Source organism: Siphateles boraxobius, unplaced genomic scaffold, assembly GCF_051911475.1.
Source record: "Siphateles boraxobius isolate OS27281-9 unplaced genomic scaffold, OSU_SipBor_1 41, whole genome shotgun sequence".
Classification (NCBI taxonomy): Eukaryota; Metazoa; Chordata; class Actinopteri; order Cypriniformes; family Leuciscidae; genus Siphateles; species Siphateles boraxobius.
In genome coordinates this window covers 28,969,321-28,988,730 of record NW_027509042.1, presented here as the reverse complement: position 1 = coordinate 28,988,730, position 19,410 = coordinate 28,969,321, and the positions used below count along the sequence as shown (strand labels likewise).

The 19,410-nt window shown below is 41.7% G+C and overlaps 1 protein-coding gene across 5 annotated transcripts in view; it reads left to right on the top strand.

Annotated features, from left to right (window-relative positions):
• LOC143706794 (centrosomal protein of 95 kDa-like) overlaps positions 1–19,410 on the top strand; it is a 256,104-nt gene that overhangs the window by 140,946 nt on the left and 95,748 nt on the right. For all 5 annotated transcript variants that reach the window (XM_077199099.1, XM_077199100.1, XM_077199102.1 and 2 more), the window contains one exon: positions 5,831–5,948. In XM_077199099.1, coding sequence (XP_077055214.1) covers positions 5,831–5,948 — 118 coding nt within the window. The remainder of the gene's footprint in view (positions 1–5,830; positions 5,949–19,410) is intronic.

Genomic DNA, 19,410 nt, shown 5'->3' with positions numbered 1-19,410 from the left:
CAGCTTCTGGACCGTTTGGGGGTGCAGGGACCATTCCCCTGGGGGAACATTGTCCCTGGACAGTTTGTCTGGGCCATCGTTCAAATGGCCAGGTGCATCTGAGACCAAATAAGGAGGCGTTCCGTCAGATTGCAGAGATTTCTGGATCTGACACTGTCCTGATGGTTTACATAGGATACCACAGACATGTTGTCCGAGCAGACAAGAACATGTTGGTCCTGTATGAACGGGAGGAAGCGCTTCAGCGCGTTCTCGACCGCTATCATTTCCAGACAGTTTATGTGAAAACACTTCTCTTGGTCTGACCACTGGCCGAAGACCGGTCTGCCCTCGAACAGCGCGCCCCCACCCGAGTTGGACGCGTCTGTTGAATGACTTTCCGATAAGAGCTGTTTCCCATCATCACTCCCTGCTGGTACCAGTCGGCTACTTACTAGGGCTGCAGAGCCGCTATGCAGGTCTGAGTCACTCTGATTTTCTGGCTGCCAGAAACCCAGGCTCGGCGGGACGCACGAGCATTCAACCAGCGTTGGAGCGGGCGCTTGCGCAGTAGGCCCAGCTGAAGCACCGCTGCAGCTGATGCCATACAGCCCAACATCCTTTGAAATGATTTCAAAGGGAGAAAGCTGCCCTTCTGGAAAGATGCGGCTAGGTGGCGAACACGGCGCGCGCGCTGTGTCGATAAACGAGCCGTCATGGTCACCGAGTCCAGTTCTATTCCTAAAAAGGAAATTGACTGGCTGGGCAGTAATGAGCTCTTGGTCCAGTTGACCGTGAGACCCAAGCTTTCCAAATGACTGAGAAGCACTGTTCTGTGAGATAGCAGTTCTGTCTCTGAATGTGCCAATATCAGCCAATCGTCCAGATAGTTCATTATTCGCAGCTCCTGACTTCTCAGGGGGGCGAGCGCCGCGTCCATGCACTTCGTAAATGTACGGGGTGCTAGGGACAGCCCGAACGGCAGGACGGTGTATTGATATACCTGACCGTCGAAGGCGAATCTCAAAAATTGCCTGTGACGGGGTATTATCTGAATCTGAAAATAGGCATCCTTCAGATCTAGAGAAATAAACCAGTCCCTCGGGCGAACGTGCGCAAGGATTTTCCTGGTCGTAAGCATTTTGAACGGTCTTTTCGCAAGCACTTTGTTCAAATGTCTCAGATCTAGGATAGGTCTGACGGCTCCGTCCTTCTTGGGTACGAGAAAATATCGGCTGTAAAAACCTGACTCGCTCAGAGAAGGCGGTACCTTTCCTATAGCCCCTTTGGACAGCAGCTTTGCTATTTCTGCGTGAAGTAGGTGTGCTACTGCCGCATTCACTATCGTCGCGTTCCGGGCTTGAAAGCGCGGGGGACGGCGAATGAATTGAAGTGTATAGCCCTGCTTTATTGTGCTCAGCACCCATTCTGAAATACCTGGGATAGTTTCCCACGCAGCTATGTGAGCCGCTAGGGGGCGAATGGCCTCCGGGTTCAGATCGCCGCCATTTGCGGGCTTGTGAAACTGAACCGGAGCCGAAAGCGTGGCGCGCGCGCTCTCGGTTCTGGGCAATGGCTGCTCGCTGAAAGCCGAAACCAGCTGATTTATGTGAGATGTCCCAATCATAAGGGATGGGGAACATTTTTTTTTCATTTTTTGACGCACGAGCAGCGCTCCGGGCGGAAAAGCTTCCTGTAAGCGTGAGCGTGTGTGCGCGGGCACGAGACTTACAAGTGTATTTGACGCCCCGATCATAATGGACGGGGAGCGTCTTATTAATGCCCTGCGTTTTGTGATAACACTTAAACGCGCGGGCGGAGTCCGGGGGGAGGTTTGTGTTAGCAAGCGTGAACGCTCTCTGGCGGGCACGAGACTTACATTCATAGCCTGCTTTTTTGATCATGTAGCAGAGCGGGCAGATAGTGGGCACAGACCTGTGGACACATTTCTTACATTCAACACTCGAGCGACTTTTCTGCGCTTTATGAGAGTGTGCTCTGTGAGTGACACGAGACTCGAAGTGCTTGTGTGTAGGGGTGAACACTGGGGCGTTGGCACTTTCACTACACTTAAAACACAGACGGCGTGAGCCGGACCAGTCATATTCTTTTTGAGATTTCTCTGGGTCGCCGTGAAAACTGCGTTTGTGTGCAGGCGAGAGGATGAACAAACCGGCTCGTTGGCTGCTAAATTGAACCACTGCAGTAGCCTGTTTGAAGGGGACTGACAGGGAAATAAACTTTGACGGCTGTCCGGCCGCAGCGGGACACGCGCGTCTTTTCGGAGGCGATGTGTCTGTTAGTAAGCGTGAGCGCTCGTGAGCGGGCACGTAACTTACATTCTTAACCTGACATGTATGAGGCTGTTCTGGCCGTGTGACAGAGCGGTCAGAAAATAGGCGTGAGCACAGAGTTGTGGGCATGTTTCCTACATCTAGCACTTGAGCGGCATTTGCCAGCTTTATGAGAGTGGGCTCTGCGGGAGACACGGGGGGTATCGTGTTTCTGTGTAAGGTTGAACACCGAGATGTGGGCACCTTTTTTACACTCAAGACACCAACGGCGTGAGCCGGATAACCAGACATTATACTCACTTGAGATTTCTCTGGGTCGCCGCGAGAACGGCGGATGTGTGCAGGCGAGCGGGTTGCATTACCGGCTCGTTGGCTGCCAAATACACCGCTGCAGTAGCCTTATCTAAGGGGACTGACAGGGCGGGACATTTCGACGGCGGCGCGCAAGCCCGTCCGGGTCATGCAGAGAGCTTGAGAGGGCTCTGCATGACGCGCGAACGGGGACGCGAGGGCGGGGTAGCTCTCTTGTAATGTAAAGAGAACTAGCCGTGTGCTCGTTGGTCGAGCAGAACTGTATAAAAATTTCTGCTCTTACCACGCATCCAGTACGCCGCGTATATTGATGCCCGTCCGGGTCATCCAGAGAGCTCGAGAGGGCTAGCCGCACGGCGCTGTGGTTAAAGACTTCGATTCGAGCCCGCAGGGTCGACATCGGAAGTTCCTCGCAGTGCTCGCATCCTCCATCGAGAGGGCGAGGTTGCGTGTTCCTGGCCCAGGCAGAGAGCGCATGGGCAGTCTCCAACGCTGAGCGGCTCTGCACGAGCCATAGGAAGTGCGAGACATCTTGAAAAAGACGTCTCGCTGCTCTTTTTTTGGAAGTGTAGAACACAGAATACAGAGATAAAAGGATATGTCGCCGAAACGGAAATCGAAACGGGTATTAAAAAACAAAAAATACAAAATTAAAATTAAAATACAAAGCGTTTCTCTTTTTCAGTGTCAAAAAGAGTTTCATTATCTATTTCGGATAACAAAAAATAAAATTACTTTAAAACCGAAACGAAAAAAGGCCCGTTTCACATTCCGAGACTGAATGTGGCCACTTACGTGACAAGAGCGCCAAATTTGTAGGGCTGGGCGGTATATCGAGTTTGTACAATATTTCGATATTTTTTTTAAATGATATGGAATGAGGCAATACCATTTATCGATACAGTAGTTTGATACGAGAACATCTGAAAATAGCGGAGGACACAGTGTGAACTCCTGGAGTGAAAGTACATACTACAATTTGTTCTAAACATGACACAAGCTTATATTATGTGTTTCAAAATAACTGGTAAAATAACGTTATAGTTAAAAAGTTTAAAGCAGCTTGCCCTGTCAGATGCTCGGACAGATAAGTTACTGTTGCTGACTGACAGATAAATACTTGTGCTGTTTAATGCGTGTTTGAGACGTGATGCTTTCCTCAGTGCTTAACTTACATTTCACAGGTATATTCTCCATCTGTAAATGTTAGAAAGTCAAACAAATATGTCAATTTCACTGTCAGGAGAGAACGAGCTTCTGGAAGTGAATCTCCGCTAAAATTCAAGCTTCTGTGAACGAGCGCGCTAAACAGACGAGCAATAGTAGCACAATAATTCTGACTAAAATATACATATGATATTGCTAACATATTTGTTGTTGGAGACGATAAATGTGCCATAAGTGGAATTTTAAACCTACAATTATATTTTTATGAAAGTGACCATTTATAATGGGGTAATCAAATGCAGGCTAATAATCAGTTTGTGCTTTTGTTTTTGTTTTAATTTTTAGTTTACCCTTTAGTCATTTTAAAAACAAAAGCATTATTTTTGTTTTTTTATTGTAATGTTACAATGTTGGAATGTAATGTGATTTTAACCACCTTTTTGCACATAATATATTGCATGGCTTACATTACATTCCCTATATTTGTTTCCATATCCTTTAATATCAACAACGTTCGGATATCATTGAACAGGATGTGAAATTACATTTTTTTAAATAAATATAGATTTTCTTTATCCAAATAGAAAAACATAGAAAGTACCGAGATATATCATATATTGCCATTTAACCAAAAAATACCGAGATATGATTTTTTTGGCCATATCGCCCAGCCCTACAAATTTGACAAGGTGCCAGTGTTGCTTTAGCCCAGAATAAAATGTCTTTAGAAACTTATTCAGTTACGATTTTAAGCAGGATCATGGCTTTTGCCACCTCCAACTTCAAATGTCCGTCAAATCAAATAGCCACTTGTTTTTTAATACCCGCTTCTGAAAGGAAAATCAAATGACCAAAAGATACACGGACCATTCGCGCACTCGATTAGGCAATAGCCTACTAGGCTTCAAATTTGAATAACAAAGACGACAACAGCTCGTCCACCTGAACTGAAGCATGCAAAGCAGGCTCACCGGGAGCTGGATGATCTTGGGTGAGGGAATAAATCCATATCTAACGTAGCCTACTCAACATACTGTCTGCACTTCTTGTTTTCCGCCATGATGTTTGAATGTTTTTTGATATCAAAATTATTTTAACCTACGTAATTGTGGTTGTGTGCATTTTGATTGGAGACATTACTCTTAAACCGCAAAGCTTATTTACATTTTGATAGGACACATTTATCTATTCTTAAACCGCAAAGCAGAGTTCAGTTCGGAGGCTATTGTCAGTCCTCAGCGGCGTTCACTCTGACAGCTGCGGTTGCGGCATTTGTTTTTAGGTGTTGCTATGGAGATCATTTGCTGGTAACTAGCCGGACAAGTGGGCTACTAGCAATATTTAAATATTAATTCATTAATTTGCACAGACATCATTTTATTTTACATTCAAATGAACATTGTATGTGTTGTCAGAGGCTTAAAATTTGTGATGAATAAAAGTGAGTATAACGCCCCCCATTTATGCCTGAGCGCCCCCCCTCTCTGCTGCCACATTCACACCGCCCCCCAACTCTGTCCAAACGCCCCTTAGGGGTTATTTTTCTTGTTACAGAGCTTTTAAGGTAAATGTAGCATTGCATGACAAGTTGTTCACAAGCAGTTTCATTGACATCTTTCTGCAGCTGTAAATTATTTTTATATAACAAAATTCTATGATATGAATAATAATTCACACCTGTTAAATGTTTAATGTAAAATACAGGTTGTTATGGTACAGTAAAAGTAAGCATACTTCAAACACTGCAGTCATTGTAATATTTCACTATATTCAAATAGCTGGAATCTATTATATTATTATATTTATATTTTCACGATTACAGCTAAAAATATATATTTTATAGAATTGTAACAGAGAATTGTGTAGAATTGATTGACCCTTTTATGTGCTGTAATTATCAATTATCTGATTTCCTGTACCTGCCATCAAATAGTCTTTGGAACTGATATGGCACTCTAATACAATTAATCACTCACTCCTGTCACTCAGAATGCAGTTCAGTGAGACTGGGACAGCTTCCCAACATAAAAAAATAAGTGTAAGTATTTCTTGACACATTTTTTCTCTCTTTCCCTCAGGCAAAAAAGCGATGGAGATAGTTCTTTGTCACTGCGCAGCCAGAGGAATAAGGAGGCAGAGCGAGAACTACATGATATGTCGGAGAAACTATCTCAACGTCTAGAGGAACTTGATCTGGTCAGTAACTCTGTGACTTTGTCTGCTGTTTTAGTTCAAAACTCTAGAGCTATAGAATTTTTTTTAACAAAAACTACTTTTTCTAACTTCTCCTAGGCTGTTGATTCAATTGAAACTTGCCATGCATTATCCCAAGCATTTATCAAAGCATTGCAATGTCAATTAAATTGTCTATAGAGGCGCATATTTTGACTAAATTACCTATATCTCCTTAAAAAAAAATTGTTCACCCATAAATGAAAATGTACTTGCCTTCAAATTGTTCTAAACCTTTCTTCTGTTGAACACAAAATAAGATATTTTGAAGAATGATGAACCGAACAGTTGATAGGACCCCCATTGACTTCCATAGTATTTTTCCCATACAATGGAAGTCAATGTGGTCCGTCAACTATTTAGTTACCAATATTGTTCAAAATATCTTTTGTGTTCAACAGAAGAAAAAAAATTCATACAGGTTTGGAATAACTTGATGGTGAGTAAATGATGTCAGAATTTATTTCAACTATTCCTTTAACAAAACGCATTGATAACAGAGCATTCTGGGGTTGCACGCCAAGTTGCGTCAGAATCTACCCTTAGGGAGTGCTGCAACTACAAATCTGGGTATGTATATAGCCATTTAGACAGAATTTTGAAACACTTAAGTTTAAAATATTAAAGAATGATGTAATTTTACTCTTATTCCTAGACTAAAGGTTCCTAAGTGTTAAGATTAAGTCTCAGCTCCTAATTTTTTTAAGAGAGCTGGAGAGGTATCCTAACCTAGTTAGGAGGAACAAAATGGCAGCAGAGAGGAGGAGACCACACTATTTCTAACAAAGATATAATGTATTGGGGTTGTGTGTAAGGATTGAGAGAAGGAAGCCAATTAGAAGTAAAACTCTTTATTGTATAATTAACAAAGTAACTGGTTAAAGTCCAGAGAAAGCAGGTTAGTGGCGCAGGGACCCCGATGGCTAGATGAACTCGGTGCAGAGAGTGCAGCAGTGCGGTGAAGAGAGTCCAGAGGTGAGATGAATCCAAAGTAAATCCACAGGAACACGAACAGGAACAAGGAATGCAAAAGACTCGAGACGCTGAACACACACCGGGAAACCACAAACAACGATCTGACAAAGGAGATGAGAAAGCGATGAGTATATATATATATGATGAGATGAGCTGCAGCTGGTGACGGGAGTGATGAGTTGATCGCTGATGAGCGCTAATAAGCTGGCACGCCCACAAAATCAGCTCACACACACACAACAACAGAACAACGGGGGGTCGACTGGCGGATTAATGCGAGCAAAGAAAACGGGCTTAATTTTGGACACATGAAAGACGGGATGAATCCTCCCGTACACTGGAGGGAGATCGAGGCGAACTGTCACCGGACTAATGATTTTAGTGACAGAGAACGGGCCAATGAATTTAGGTGCAAGCTTATTCGAAACGGAGCTGAGTGGAATGTCCTTGGTAGAAAGCCACACTTTGGGACCGACGACGTATACGGGAGGCCTACTTTCGGCTTTGGCCTTGGTCCTAGTGCGGTGACAACTCTGGACGAAGGTGTGGGCGGAGGGGACCGCGACTTCGGATTCCAGACTAGGAAAAATTGGTGGCTGGTATCCTACACTCAAACGGTGATAGGCCCGTGGATGACACTGACAACGTGTTGTGGGCGTACTCCACCATAGACAGTTGCTGACTCCAAGAGGAAGTATTCTTGGACACTAAACATCGCAAAGTTCTCTCCAAATCCTGGTTGGCTCACTCAGTTTGACCATTGCTCTGGGGATGGAACCCAGAGGACAGACTGATAGTCGCACCCAGGAATTTACAAAACTCTTGCCAAAATTTGGACACAAATTAGGGTCCTCTGTCAGAAACCACGTCTGTCGGGAGGCCATGCAGCCGAAAGACGTGGTTGACGACAATTAACATTGTCTCCTTGGCTGAGGGGTAATTTGGGCAAGGAAACAAAATGGGATGCCATCGAGAACCGGTCCACCACGGTCAAAACTACCGTGTGACCCTGGGAGGGTGGGAGGGCGGTGATGAAATCTAGAGCGATATGGAACCAGGGTCTCGAAGGCACCGGCAGCGGTTGAAGTAACCCATCTGGAGGTCGATTGGAAGTCTTACCCGTGGCACAAACTGAGCAAGCCAAGACAAAACTGTGAACGTCACGAGCCATGAGAGGCCACCAGAATCGTTGCTTGACTAAAAACTTTGTGCGATTGACTCCAGGATGGCAAGCCACATTGGAACAGTGTCCCCACTGAATGACGCTGGACCGTAAACCCTCAGGCACAAATAAACGATTCGGTGCACAACAGGTCGGAGGCGTTACCCCTTCTAAGGCCTTCTTGACCTTCGATTCGATCTCCCATGTGAGTGTAGAGATGAATAGGGTCTCTGGTAAAATGCACTCGGGGTAGACGGGCGTTCGGAACGGTCAAAAATATGCGATAAAGAGTCGGGTTTGATGTTCTTGGAACCCGGGCGGTACAAGAGGGTAAAATCAAAACGACTGAAAAAAAGAGCCCACTGAGCCTGTCTGGAGTTTAGTCTTTTAGCAGTCCGAATGTATTCCAAGTTCTTGTGGTCGGTCCAGACGATAAAAGGTACCCCCCACCCTTCTGACCAGTGGCGCCACTCCTCCAATGCTAACTTGACCGCCAACAACTCTCTGTTGCCAATGTCATAATTGCGCTCGGCAGGGGATAAACGATGAGACAAAAACGCGCAAGGATGCATCTTGTCGTCTGAAGGAGAATGCTGGGATAGCACTGCACCTACCCCCACCTCCGACGCATCGACCTCCACCATGAACTGACGTGATGGATCAGGGGTTATCAGGATGGGGGCTGAAACGAAGCAACCCTTCAGTTTGGTACGCGTCTGACCACCTGAACATCGTTCTGGGGGAGGTCAAGGCGGTCAGAAGTGCGGCTAGTTGGCTGAAATTGTGAATGAAACGCCGGTAGAAATTGACGAACCCCAGAAACCTCAGTAGGGTCTTACGGGAATCTGGACTTGGCCAATCCAACACAGCCTTAACCTTCTCAGGATCCATGCGCATTCCCTCAACCGAGATGATGTAGCCTAGAAAAGGAACAGACTGTGCATGAAAAGCGCATTTTTCCGCCTTGACAAAAAGCCCATTCTCTAGCAACCTCGGAAGCACTTGTCGGACGTGCTGCACGTGTTCCTGGAGAGACGATGAAAAAATCAATATGTCATCCAGGTAGACATATACAGTTGGTACTCAACCAGAATAATACTTTTACTAGGGTAATAATCGGGTGTGTATTTGCTGCCTTTAACCGCTAAGAGGCGCTACATTCACAGATTTTGAAAAGTGTCTGTTTATTCTCATTCAGAGCGATTGAAAGCTGGTAGCAGATAAATTCAAGTGAAACATTGTAGTTAAACGAATTCATAATCACAATACTGAAATTAAATTGAATAAATAATGAAAACATTTCAACATAAAACATTGCAATAGAAACATATTAGGCTCAAAGAGGCTTTGGAAGAGCATAAGACGATAATTTACAGCGTTCAGACGGTAGCTCAGTATTCAACGCAATAACACGAGCCTCACGGACCTTCAAGCGATCCGAGATCGAATCTCAATGTAGTCAACATGCTGTGGGCAGACTTCATTTATGTTTTACCGTTCTTGATGCTTAAATAGATAAATGTTTATTAGCGAGTTTATTAACTGTTTATTTATTTAAAGTCAAGCGTTTTGTTTAATTATCAATGGCACTTTACAACATAAATTTGCTACATTCCAGTAGAGCCGCTGCATAACGAAACTGATGAAGGAAGATTACACGATCGCATCAGAAAATGAAAATGATGGAGGACGTCTTTAATCTGCTAAATTATTGTTTTGTGAATAATTCACGAAATTCAGACGACACTGATACCCGGCCATAACAACGGAATTATTTTTCAAAACAGATCCATACATTGAAAAAGACTGATTTTGTTGACTTGGCTACACAAAATAACAGACTAACTAAATAGTATTGCTTTCAATATAAAAACAAATGAAAATTTAAAAGAACACTTATTAAGTTAATTAGGTTTGAAACCCCATCGCACATGTCAAGGTTTAAATAAAGTGTCGGGACAGTTTATTTATTTAAAACAGGGTTGCATTGAGTTTAGAGTTTATTTTCTTTGCGATGCAAAAATTAGAAACAGAATCTTATTCTTGCGAGATTTTAAATTTGTATTGCCAAATAAATTGCAGCTAAATTAAACAATTAAAACAGGCCTACAAAACGAAAATAGTCCAAAGCGACATAAATTCAGAACATGCGTTTTTCTTTGCCTCTCTCTCGCGCTGGAACCCTTTTTAGCAAGTTTATTTTGTCTTCCTCCCTCCAAAAAAAAACTATAACAAATTATTTAGCCTTTGTTGCTTCCAAGACACATCATGAATTCACCTTACAATAAAACGAGGTTGATCTCGAATTAAAGAGCTCTGTATCTGCTGCTCACTCGCATTCTCTTGGCATGAAGGCGTTCGTCAACAGTTCATGTTTAGATAATGCCAGTTGACAATCACACACACTGCTCAAACATTCTTAAAATCTACAAAACTATTTTAAACAACTGGACTGACCACTTTAATTGACATTTTGTGTGAAAACACTTTAAATACAATAAATAAACTATAATATTTGTAATGTAATAAGCTATTGGTTAGGGACTACATTTGGACACATCGAGAGATTTATCCTTAAAAGAATTTTGCCTTTGCCTCATCAGGCTGGCTATCTGACATCTCCATATGAAAGATGGAAACAATAACACCCTTTGTCCTGCACACACCACAAAGCCACTGTCCCTCCAAACCCTGAGTCTGAGACTGAGTTAAAGAGAAGTCGCAATTCACACTTAAATCGCTATTCTAGGCCTTGCTAAATCATTAGGCTATTAAAGTGTTGATAATGAAGAAATTAAATAATTTAAGCTACATGTAGTGATATTTCTGTCATGAAACTTTATTACTAAATATTTCATTTCAATAATTAATTTAATTACAATAAGTTTTTTTTGTATTATTCAAATAAATCTCGAACCACAGTGCTTCGTGGTGCTGCTGTTAAAGTAAATCAAATTTATAGATTAATTATGAACTTGAATGAAACAATATCGCAACATTTCGACAAATAAATTATTTGATCTGTCTTTACATTTTAATTCAGGGCGATTTAGCCTATACATTTAATTAGAGCGAGCTTTTCCCCCTTGCCTTGTCCTTTCCTCATTGGGAAGCGCTTACATGATAGCTAACCATGTTTGAGTAGATAATCTATTCTGTACCTTTCGGTTTCAGATGGATTACATAATCAGATAAACTTTATAAAATATTTAGACATTTAAAGGCTTTAGATATAGTCAATTTTATCGTGACTGAGCTGAGGCAAGTGGCTTTCGGATAATTTCTGTGACGCACAGTTCTCGGAGACAGCGACGACAGATAAACTTTTGTCGCCTAATATGAATAAAAGTTTACAGTTTTGAATGATGTAGGCTACTCTACTCTATCTGTATGACCAAAAAAATACGGAGAAGCCTATTAAGTTATTTTAGCTGTTATGAGAAAAATAAATCCAAATGAACGCGCCGCCGCGTTTGTCGAACTCTAATTCAACATGCCAGAATAAAACCAGACTTTAGAACAATGCGTAGCGCCACTCGGTGTGGTGTGCCATAACACTTAATTATAAATTTCAATATTTCATTCAAAATAATCTCAAAACGCTTTGTGACATTTTGAAAAGCCGTGCATTAAGGCAACTGTAACCATGAACGTAGCCTACTGAAACATTGGTTTTGATTTTAATGTTTGTCATTTAAACGTGCCTGTTGCATATCTTTATTTTAGGCCTATATATTTTATATGGTCTATTGGTGAAGTAGCCTATAGCATTGATAACTGTGGAGGGGGTGGGCGGGGGATTAAAATAATTCAGCAGAAGAAGGGATGTTGAGATGTTTAGAACCCTGCAAATCGCACTTTGCTTAAAACCATGTTTTTAAAAACTCTATGTTGGCTGTGATCAAAAAAAAAAAAGGCTATATATATATATTAGAGGTGGGCATAGATTATTTTTTTTAATCTAGATTAATCTCACTGTAATCTTGGAATTAATCTAGATTAATCTAGATTAAAATGGCTCATTTGAATTCTGCCGAAGGCATTCAGAATATGTATGCTACCCAAATAATGACTAAAAGTAAGTCTTTGAGAATAGTTCGCCTCGCGTAGGGATGTGAATTTCTGCCAAAAATGCCATTCGACAATAGAGCAAAAGTCGAATATCGTAAAAAAAAAAAAAACGCACACTCACAATGACAGAAAGGGAGGCCAATTTCATCTTTAGCAATTTGTCATTAAACAAACTGTTTATTAATTGAACAAGTAACATGTTTCGTCGTTTTTTTTTTTTTTTACATAGTAGGCTAATTAGAAGAAGAAAAAAACAATAAGCACAACGGATTTGGCTCCAAACCAGATGCTCGTTAGATCAAAAAATAATGTCATATGTCATAATGATTTTATGTGAACCTGCCTTTACTGGCAATAGCCTCCTCCTTTTTAAACAAATTAGTTTTCAATCAATGTAATTGTAAACTATTCGTGTGACTATGCCCCTGCCCAATACAGACACATTACCGCGGGATAGCGGGTGTTCATTTCATAAATTTACACAATGGTAATGTTAGCTTATTTAACCTGTTAACCTTTGCCAGTGAGCCGACGCTGTGAAGCGTTTTTTTGTAGCCTATAAATTAATGTATGTCCAAAAAACGGACAATGTCATACTTTCTAGTAGTGCTATCGTGGCGTAATAATCTGTTTGGTTGTAAAATGTATTACCCGAATGAAATGAAATCGAATGTATCGTCCTGTGGAATCATTCATTTCCAGACAGGATAAGAAGATGTTCAACTAATAAATATCTTCATCGCTGGCAAAAATATGATGCATTTGCAGATTTGCTTTCACTAGACTAAACTGTAGATCCACGGCCACTTCATCCAACGCTCTTGATGTTCTTAAATCCTCCTGTTACGACTCCGTGTCGAGTGTGATTGAACTCGCTTCAGACGATTCAGTGGGTGAGGAATTGAACAGATCATTCAGACTGATTCGCGAACCGATTTAGACAGATCTACCAACTTGTTTGATGAAGTCTTTGAACAGATTCGACTCAAAAGAGTGATTCATTTGTAAATTGAGCATCGCTCATGCTCATACAAAAGATACAGCGCGCTTGGAATAAACTCATTTAACAACATGTAATTGCATTAAAATAAAGTAACGAGAGGAATGTCGCCCAACGTAACATGTAAAAGTATACACCTTGGGTCCCTGACAGGAAAATACCCTGCTGCGCGATCTGTGACAGTAGGCGCGGCGTCAATTATGTCAAATATACTAGGCTACACATGGAATTGCACGAAAATATAACGATATTCGAAAAAGCTATTTTATGATCCCAACCCAACTTTGAGAATAGATTAACGGCGATATTTTTTTTATCGCCCGATAAGAGTCTCACTCTAACGCAGGATAGGCTACTATTTGTTCCAGTCTAAAATGGAAATGCATGGTGCAAAAAACTAGGCTATATGGTGTAACAGAGTTTTAGAACTAGACAAATCTCTCTGCATTAATAATAGGATATAAATAAATTAATAGGCTAATATAAAATTTACAATAGTCCATGTTTGTTCGTGATTTGAACCCATGTCATCTAAATGATCAAACTGTAAGTTCTACCACTTGGCCATGAAGTCTCAGTGAAATGTCCAAACGTTTGTTTCTCCGGTGAGTGTTCGCTCACATGAGCGAGAAAACATTTTATCGTTAGCCTATTGTAGACCTTTACAGTTTTAAAAGATGATATCTTATCTGTATGACCAAAAATTACGGAGTAGGCTATAGCCTATTAAGTTCTTTTAGCTGTTATGAGAAAAATAAATTAAAGTGAACGCGCCGCCGCGTTTGTCGAACTCTAATTCAACATGCCAGAATAAAAAACGATTTTAGAATAATGTGTAGCGCCACGCCGTGGTGTGCCAAAACACTTAATTATAAACTTCAATATTTCGTTCAAAACGCTTTGTGACGTGAAAAGCCGTGAATGTATAAAGGCCACTGTAACCCCCACCAGCAAATCGCACCTTGTTACAACCATGTTTTTAAAATATAATTTAAAAATTATATGAAGCGGTATATGAAACCCCATTAAGTTTTTTTTTATTATTATTAACAGAGCTGCTTTTGAAATTATTTGGAAATTACCATGTAGTATTTCATCCTTACTGTTAATTGACATTAGCCCCGCACTTACGTTTCAAAATGTGTCAATTTCGGCTGTTTTGCTAAATGCCCCTTTGCGCCACCTGGTGGTCATTTCGCGAACGACTTTGAAATAAGACTGGATTATTTTTGCCGCGGTGGATTTGCCGCTGCACAAGTCGCGGCGGTAATAGGCATTCTGGTTGAGTACCTACTGTATGAACTGATCGACCATGTCTCGCAATACGTCATTGACAAGTGCCTGGAAGACCGCTGGGGAGTTGGAAAGGCCGAAAGGCATAACCAAGTATTCAAAGTGCCCCCTGGGGGTGTTAAAAGCAGTCTTCCACTCATCCCCCTCCCTGATGCAGACCAAATGATAAGCATTCCGTAAATCCAATTTCGTGAACATAGATGTTCCCTGCAACCTCTCCAAGGCTGAAGACATCAACGGCAAAGGATAAGTATTCTTTACCGTGATGTGGTTCAACCCCCGGTAATCAATACAAGGTCGCAGCGATCCTTCTTCCCCACAAAAAAGAACCCCGCCCCCGCGATCCATCCTTCTTCCCCACAAAAAAGAACCCCGCCCCCGCTTCCAGAAGAGGAAGGGCGGATGAACCCCGTTGCTAGAGAATCAGAAATGTATATTTCTCCATGACCTCTCTCTCTGGGACAGAGAGTGAATATAACTTGCCCTTAGGCGGAGACGTACCTGCCAATAACTCTATAGCACAGTCATAGGGACGATGCGGGGGAAGAGAAGCAGCCCGAGACTTTCTGAACACCTCCTTCAGGTCCAGGTACTCCGTGGGCACGTTAGATAAATCCACTGCCTCCTCCTGAAACACAGGAACAGAAACAGACGGACAGGCAGACACAAGACAAGACGTATGACAATAACTGCTCCACGCCGACACAGACTTCAGCTGCCAGTCTACTTTGGGGTTGTGACGGGTGAGCCAGGGGTGACCAAGGACGATGGGTGCAAGAGGAGTGTCCAGAATGTAAAAGGAGATGGTCTCGGTATGATTGCCTGATGTGATGAGGGTGATGTCTTCGGTGGGGAGTCTTTGACCATTGAGGGCTTGTACTGCAATCTGGTGCGAAAGGGGTCTGAGAGGAACTTGAAATTTGCGTGCAAAGGTGTGGTCCATGAAATTACCTTCAGCCCCTGAATTCAGAAGTGCCCGACAGTCGTGGAGGTGAGTTGACCTTCGGAGTCTTACCGGAAGGAGAGTAGATGTGGATAAGGTCTTCTCGGCAGAGATCCCACCCGACAGTAGCCTCATACTTACTGTCGGGCTGGGCCTTTTAACGGACAACTGTAAGCGAAATGTCCTGCTCCTCCACAGTACATGCAAAGGCCCAGGGATCCACCTCTCCTTCTCCTACCGGGAAAGCCGGGCTCGACCCACCTGCATGGGCTCGGGATCGTAGACTGGGCTGACCACACCCCCGCCTCCAGAACGCTGTCCCTCGATCCCTCCAGAAGGACGGTTAGGTTGAAATCGTCGATCTATTCGTGAAAGACATGCGTCCACTCTCAGGGCCAAAGCAATGAGATCGTTGAGCTTGGTGGGAAGGTCCATGGCGTAGATTTCCTTTTGGATGCGGTCAGCCAGCCCATGCAGGAACATGTCTCACTGCGCCTCCTTGTTCCATTGGCTCTCTGCTGCTAGGGTTCGAAACTCAATCGAAAAGTCAGATACGGATCTCTCGCCTTGCTGTTAATCCGCCAACACCCTAGCAGCCTCTCTCCCTGCAACGGCGCGATCAAACACTCGCCGCATCTCGTCGGAGAGCCTCTGGAACGAGGAGCAGCATTCAGCCTGATTCTCCCACACTGCCGTTCCCCATAGCGCCGCTCTCCCAGTCAGCAGCGTTAATACAAACGCGACCTTGGTTCGCTCATCATGGAATGTCCTGGGTTGGAGAGAGAAATGCATCGAACACCTGGTTAAGAAAGCTCGACAGTAGTTAGATTCACCTGAATAGGACTCGGGAACCGGCAGACGAGGCTCTGACTGGGAGGGTTCCGCTGGTGGTGGTGGGGGAATCGTCGGTGTGGGTGGCGTAGTGGGAGCTCAAGGATGTTGGATCTGTTGGGTGAATCGGACACCTACGCCACTAAAGCCTGAACGGCACGAGCTGTATTGTTGAGGTTTTTCTCCTGAGTGTCCATTCTCTGTATGCTGCTGTTCACAAAGGTATCCAGTGAACTTGAAGAGTTACTCGCTGCTTCCATGCTCCATATTGTATAATTAACGAAGTAACTGTTTAAAGTCCAGAGAAGACAGGTTAGTGGCGCAGGGACCCCGATGGCCAGATGAACTCGGTGCATCTGCCACAGCAGGGCAGTGAAGAGAGTCCAGAGGTGAGATGAATCCAAAGTAAATCCACAGGAACACTGACAGGAACAAGGAATGCACAAGACTCGAGACGCTGACTGGAACACACACCGGGAAACCACAAACAACGATCTGAGAAAGGAGATAAGAAAGTGATGGGTATATATATATATGATGAGATGAGCTGCAGCTGGTGACGGGAGTGATGAGTTGATCGCTGCTGAGCGCTAATGAGCCGGCACGCCCACATAATCAGCACACACACAACAGAAACACGAGACAAGAAGGAGACATAGTATTTATGAACTGTGACAGTGTGCATGTATATTCTGTTGTATATTATAATATGATGACAGGGAGTTGATAAAACGATACAGGCTTGATCATAAAGGTATTCTTTTTGTAACTGACCTTGTAAGAAATTTAATAACTTCTCCCACTCTACAAATCAATGCAGTAATGAAAGTAATAATGAAATTTTTTAGCATCCGGAAAAACGCAGCAGTGTGCTGGTGATGATGACTATGGCCCCATCAGTCCACAGTAAGCAGGGTCTTAAGTAGCACTATTGTGGCACTAACTACACCAAACATACTGTAGTGGCCAAAAGTGATGTGCAGAGGTTTTTGTTTAATGACCTTACAAGTTTGTTTAATCCATCAAACTTTTATTTTATTTTATTTTTATACATTTTAAAATATGAAGGAAGAACAAAACACTAAACTTAGTGAAAGTATTTATCTGACAAAACTTGCTCCAGAGGCGTGCGACCTCTGAAATATATAGCAATTGTAAGTCGCTTTGGATAAAAGCGTCAGCTAAATGAATAAATGTAAATATATATTATTAATATAATAATATTTGGATAACGGGTGAGGATGTCAATTTTCCTAGGCTGGTCAACACTTTTGGCTACTACTGTATGGCTGTTCATTGACTTTCCAACTGATCTTCAAACCTTGCAGCAAAAGCAAGACACTTTTATGAGGATTGCAAGCTTTCCTGGGGTTGCTGGAGCCTTTGATGGATCTCATGTTCTCATCATTGCTCCAAATGCAAATGAGGAGACATATCAATTGAAAAGAGTTCCACAGCATCAATACTAATTATTGATAATTTTGCAAAATGCAAATCCATTTTTTAAAATAAATTTAATGTTTCAGTGTCTTAATTAAATGATTTCATTTTGGGTTGACATCATTGTAGTCCTTAGTTCACAACACTAAAGTGCTGACAGCACTTAAGAATCAGTCTTAGACTTTGTTGAAAATTGCTTTTAGATTCTTTATAAAAGTCTCCTACTGTCAGACAAGTCCTACTTTCACCAAGAATTTTTTGACACTCAAATCAAAGCTTAAGACTGTTCTTAAGAGCATTTCTGAGAAGTATTTTATTACATACGGGTCCTGTCATAACTATTGTTACGACCACTAGGGGTCAGCCGTAACAGGAAAAAGAAAGAGTCACACTACCAGAAAGATGCCCAATAACAAGAGCTTTATTTACAATAAGGGTTTAGCGTCAGGCGCAGACAAGGCCAAAATGCTAAATATATTAGGGTCTTAACGCTATGCTATAGTTTGATCAAGGAAAATTAATTGTAATGTGTACCTTCATTAAGTCAAGTGCTAGTCAAGAAATAGCTGTCAGCAACTAATAATATTAAATTTAAATGGCCTACCGTTACAAAAATGGACACATTCGTACATGTGTGAAAACAAATATGTGTACCAAATTATATAAAAATCAGCTACAAGGTGTCTTTATAATAAATAACTTTTTTCACTAAATAAACTTCTAAATACTTTCTTTAAGCCTAACAGTTATCTTATTTTTATGTGTATCTATCAAATGTATCCATCATTCTAATTTTCTGACAAACATATCATGTCAGCTCTAGACCATGAAAAAAGTTATCAAAAGAAATTTGATCCATTAAAGAGTCTAGCTCTTACGATCTGAAATTGTGTTGGTGTGGCCCATTATGATTAATATGCCTATATCTTGTGTCTCAAAACGTTGTACGTATGGAGAAAATTCTGAAGAAACATGCCCAATGTAATGCATTTCTGATGCTAAGGGGACTAACAGCAAAATGTAAACTATCAGCCATTTCAACTGACAGATGAAGGCTGGAATACTAATATCCACAAAATAAGAAATTTTTATTAATATAATTTTTTTTATATTTTTCTATCCATCTCCAGTTTAAAAGACTGAATAACTTATGTAACAGATAAATGCCCTGAACCAGTTCGTTTGTAGAACTATTATCCACTAACACTGAAGTTTTATATAATTTACAAAAAGTTGTGAAATGGTTATAGATCATTACATTTTAATACTTAAAAAAACTTATAAAATACTTAACTTTAATATATACAAATGATTTTGAAAAGAATATTTTTGTCAAGTTGTCTGACATGATTTAATGTATTGGTGTCTATTTAAATTGAAGAGACGATTTCATGCAATATTATTTATTTTTATAAAGACACTTGTATTTAATGTTGTGATATAAATAATAAATCAAACATTTGTGTACATACTAAACAGCAAACATACAAGTAATCAAACAGACAACACATTCTCATAACTTCACACCAGCTCAGAAGCACCCACAGAATTATTATTTGTACAAATAAATTATTAAAATATTTATTGCAGGCAAAAATAACATGCAAGCGTAGTGCACCAAGCCAGAAGCAGTTTAATGTACAACAACTCAAAAATTGTTGAAGAATGAAAAGGACACAAGTATGTTTAGTCGTTTTCTGTCTTTTTGTTG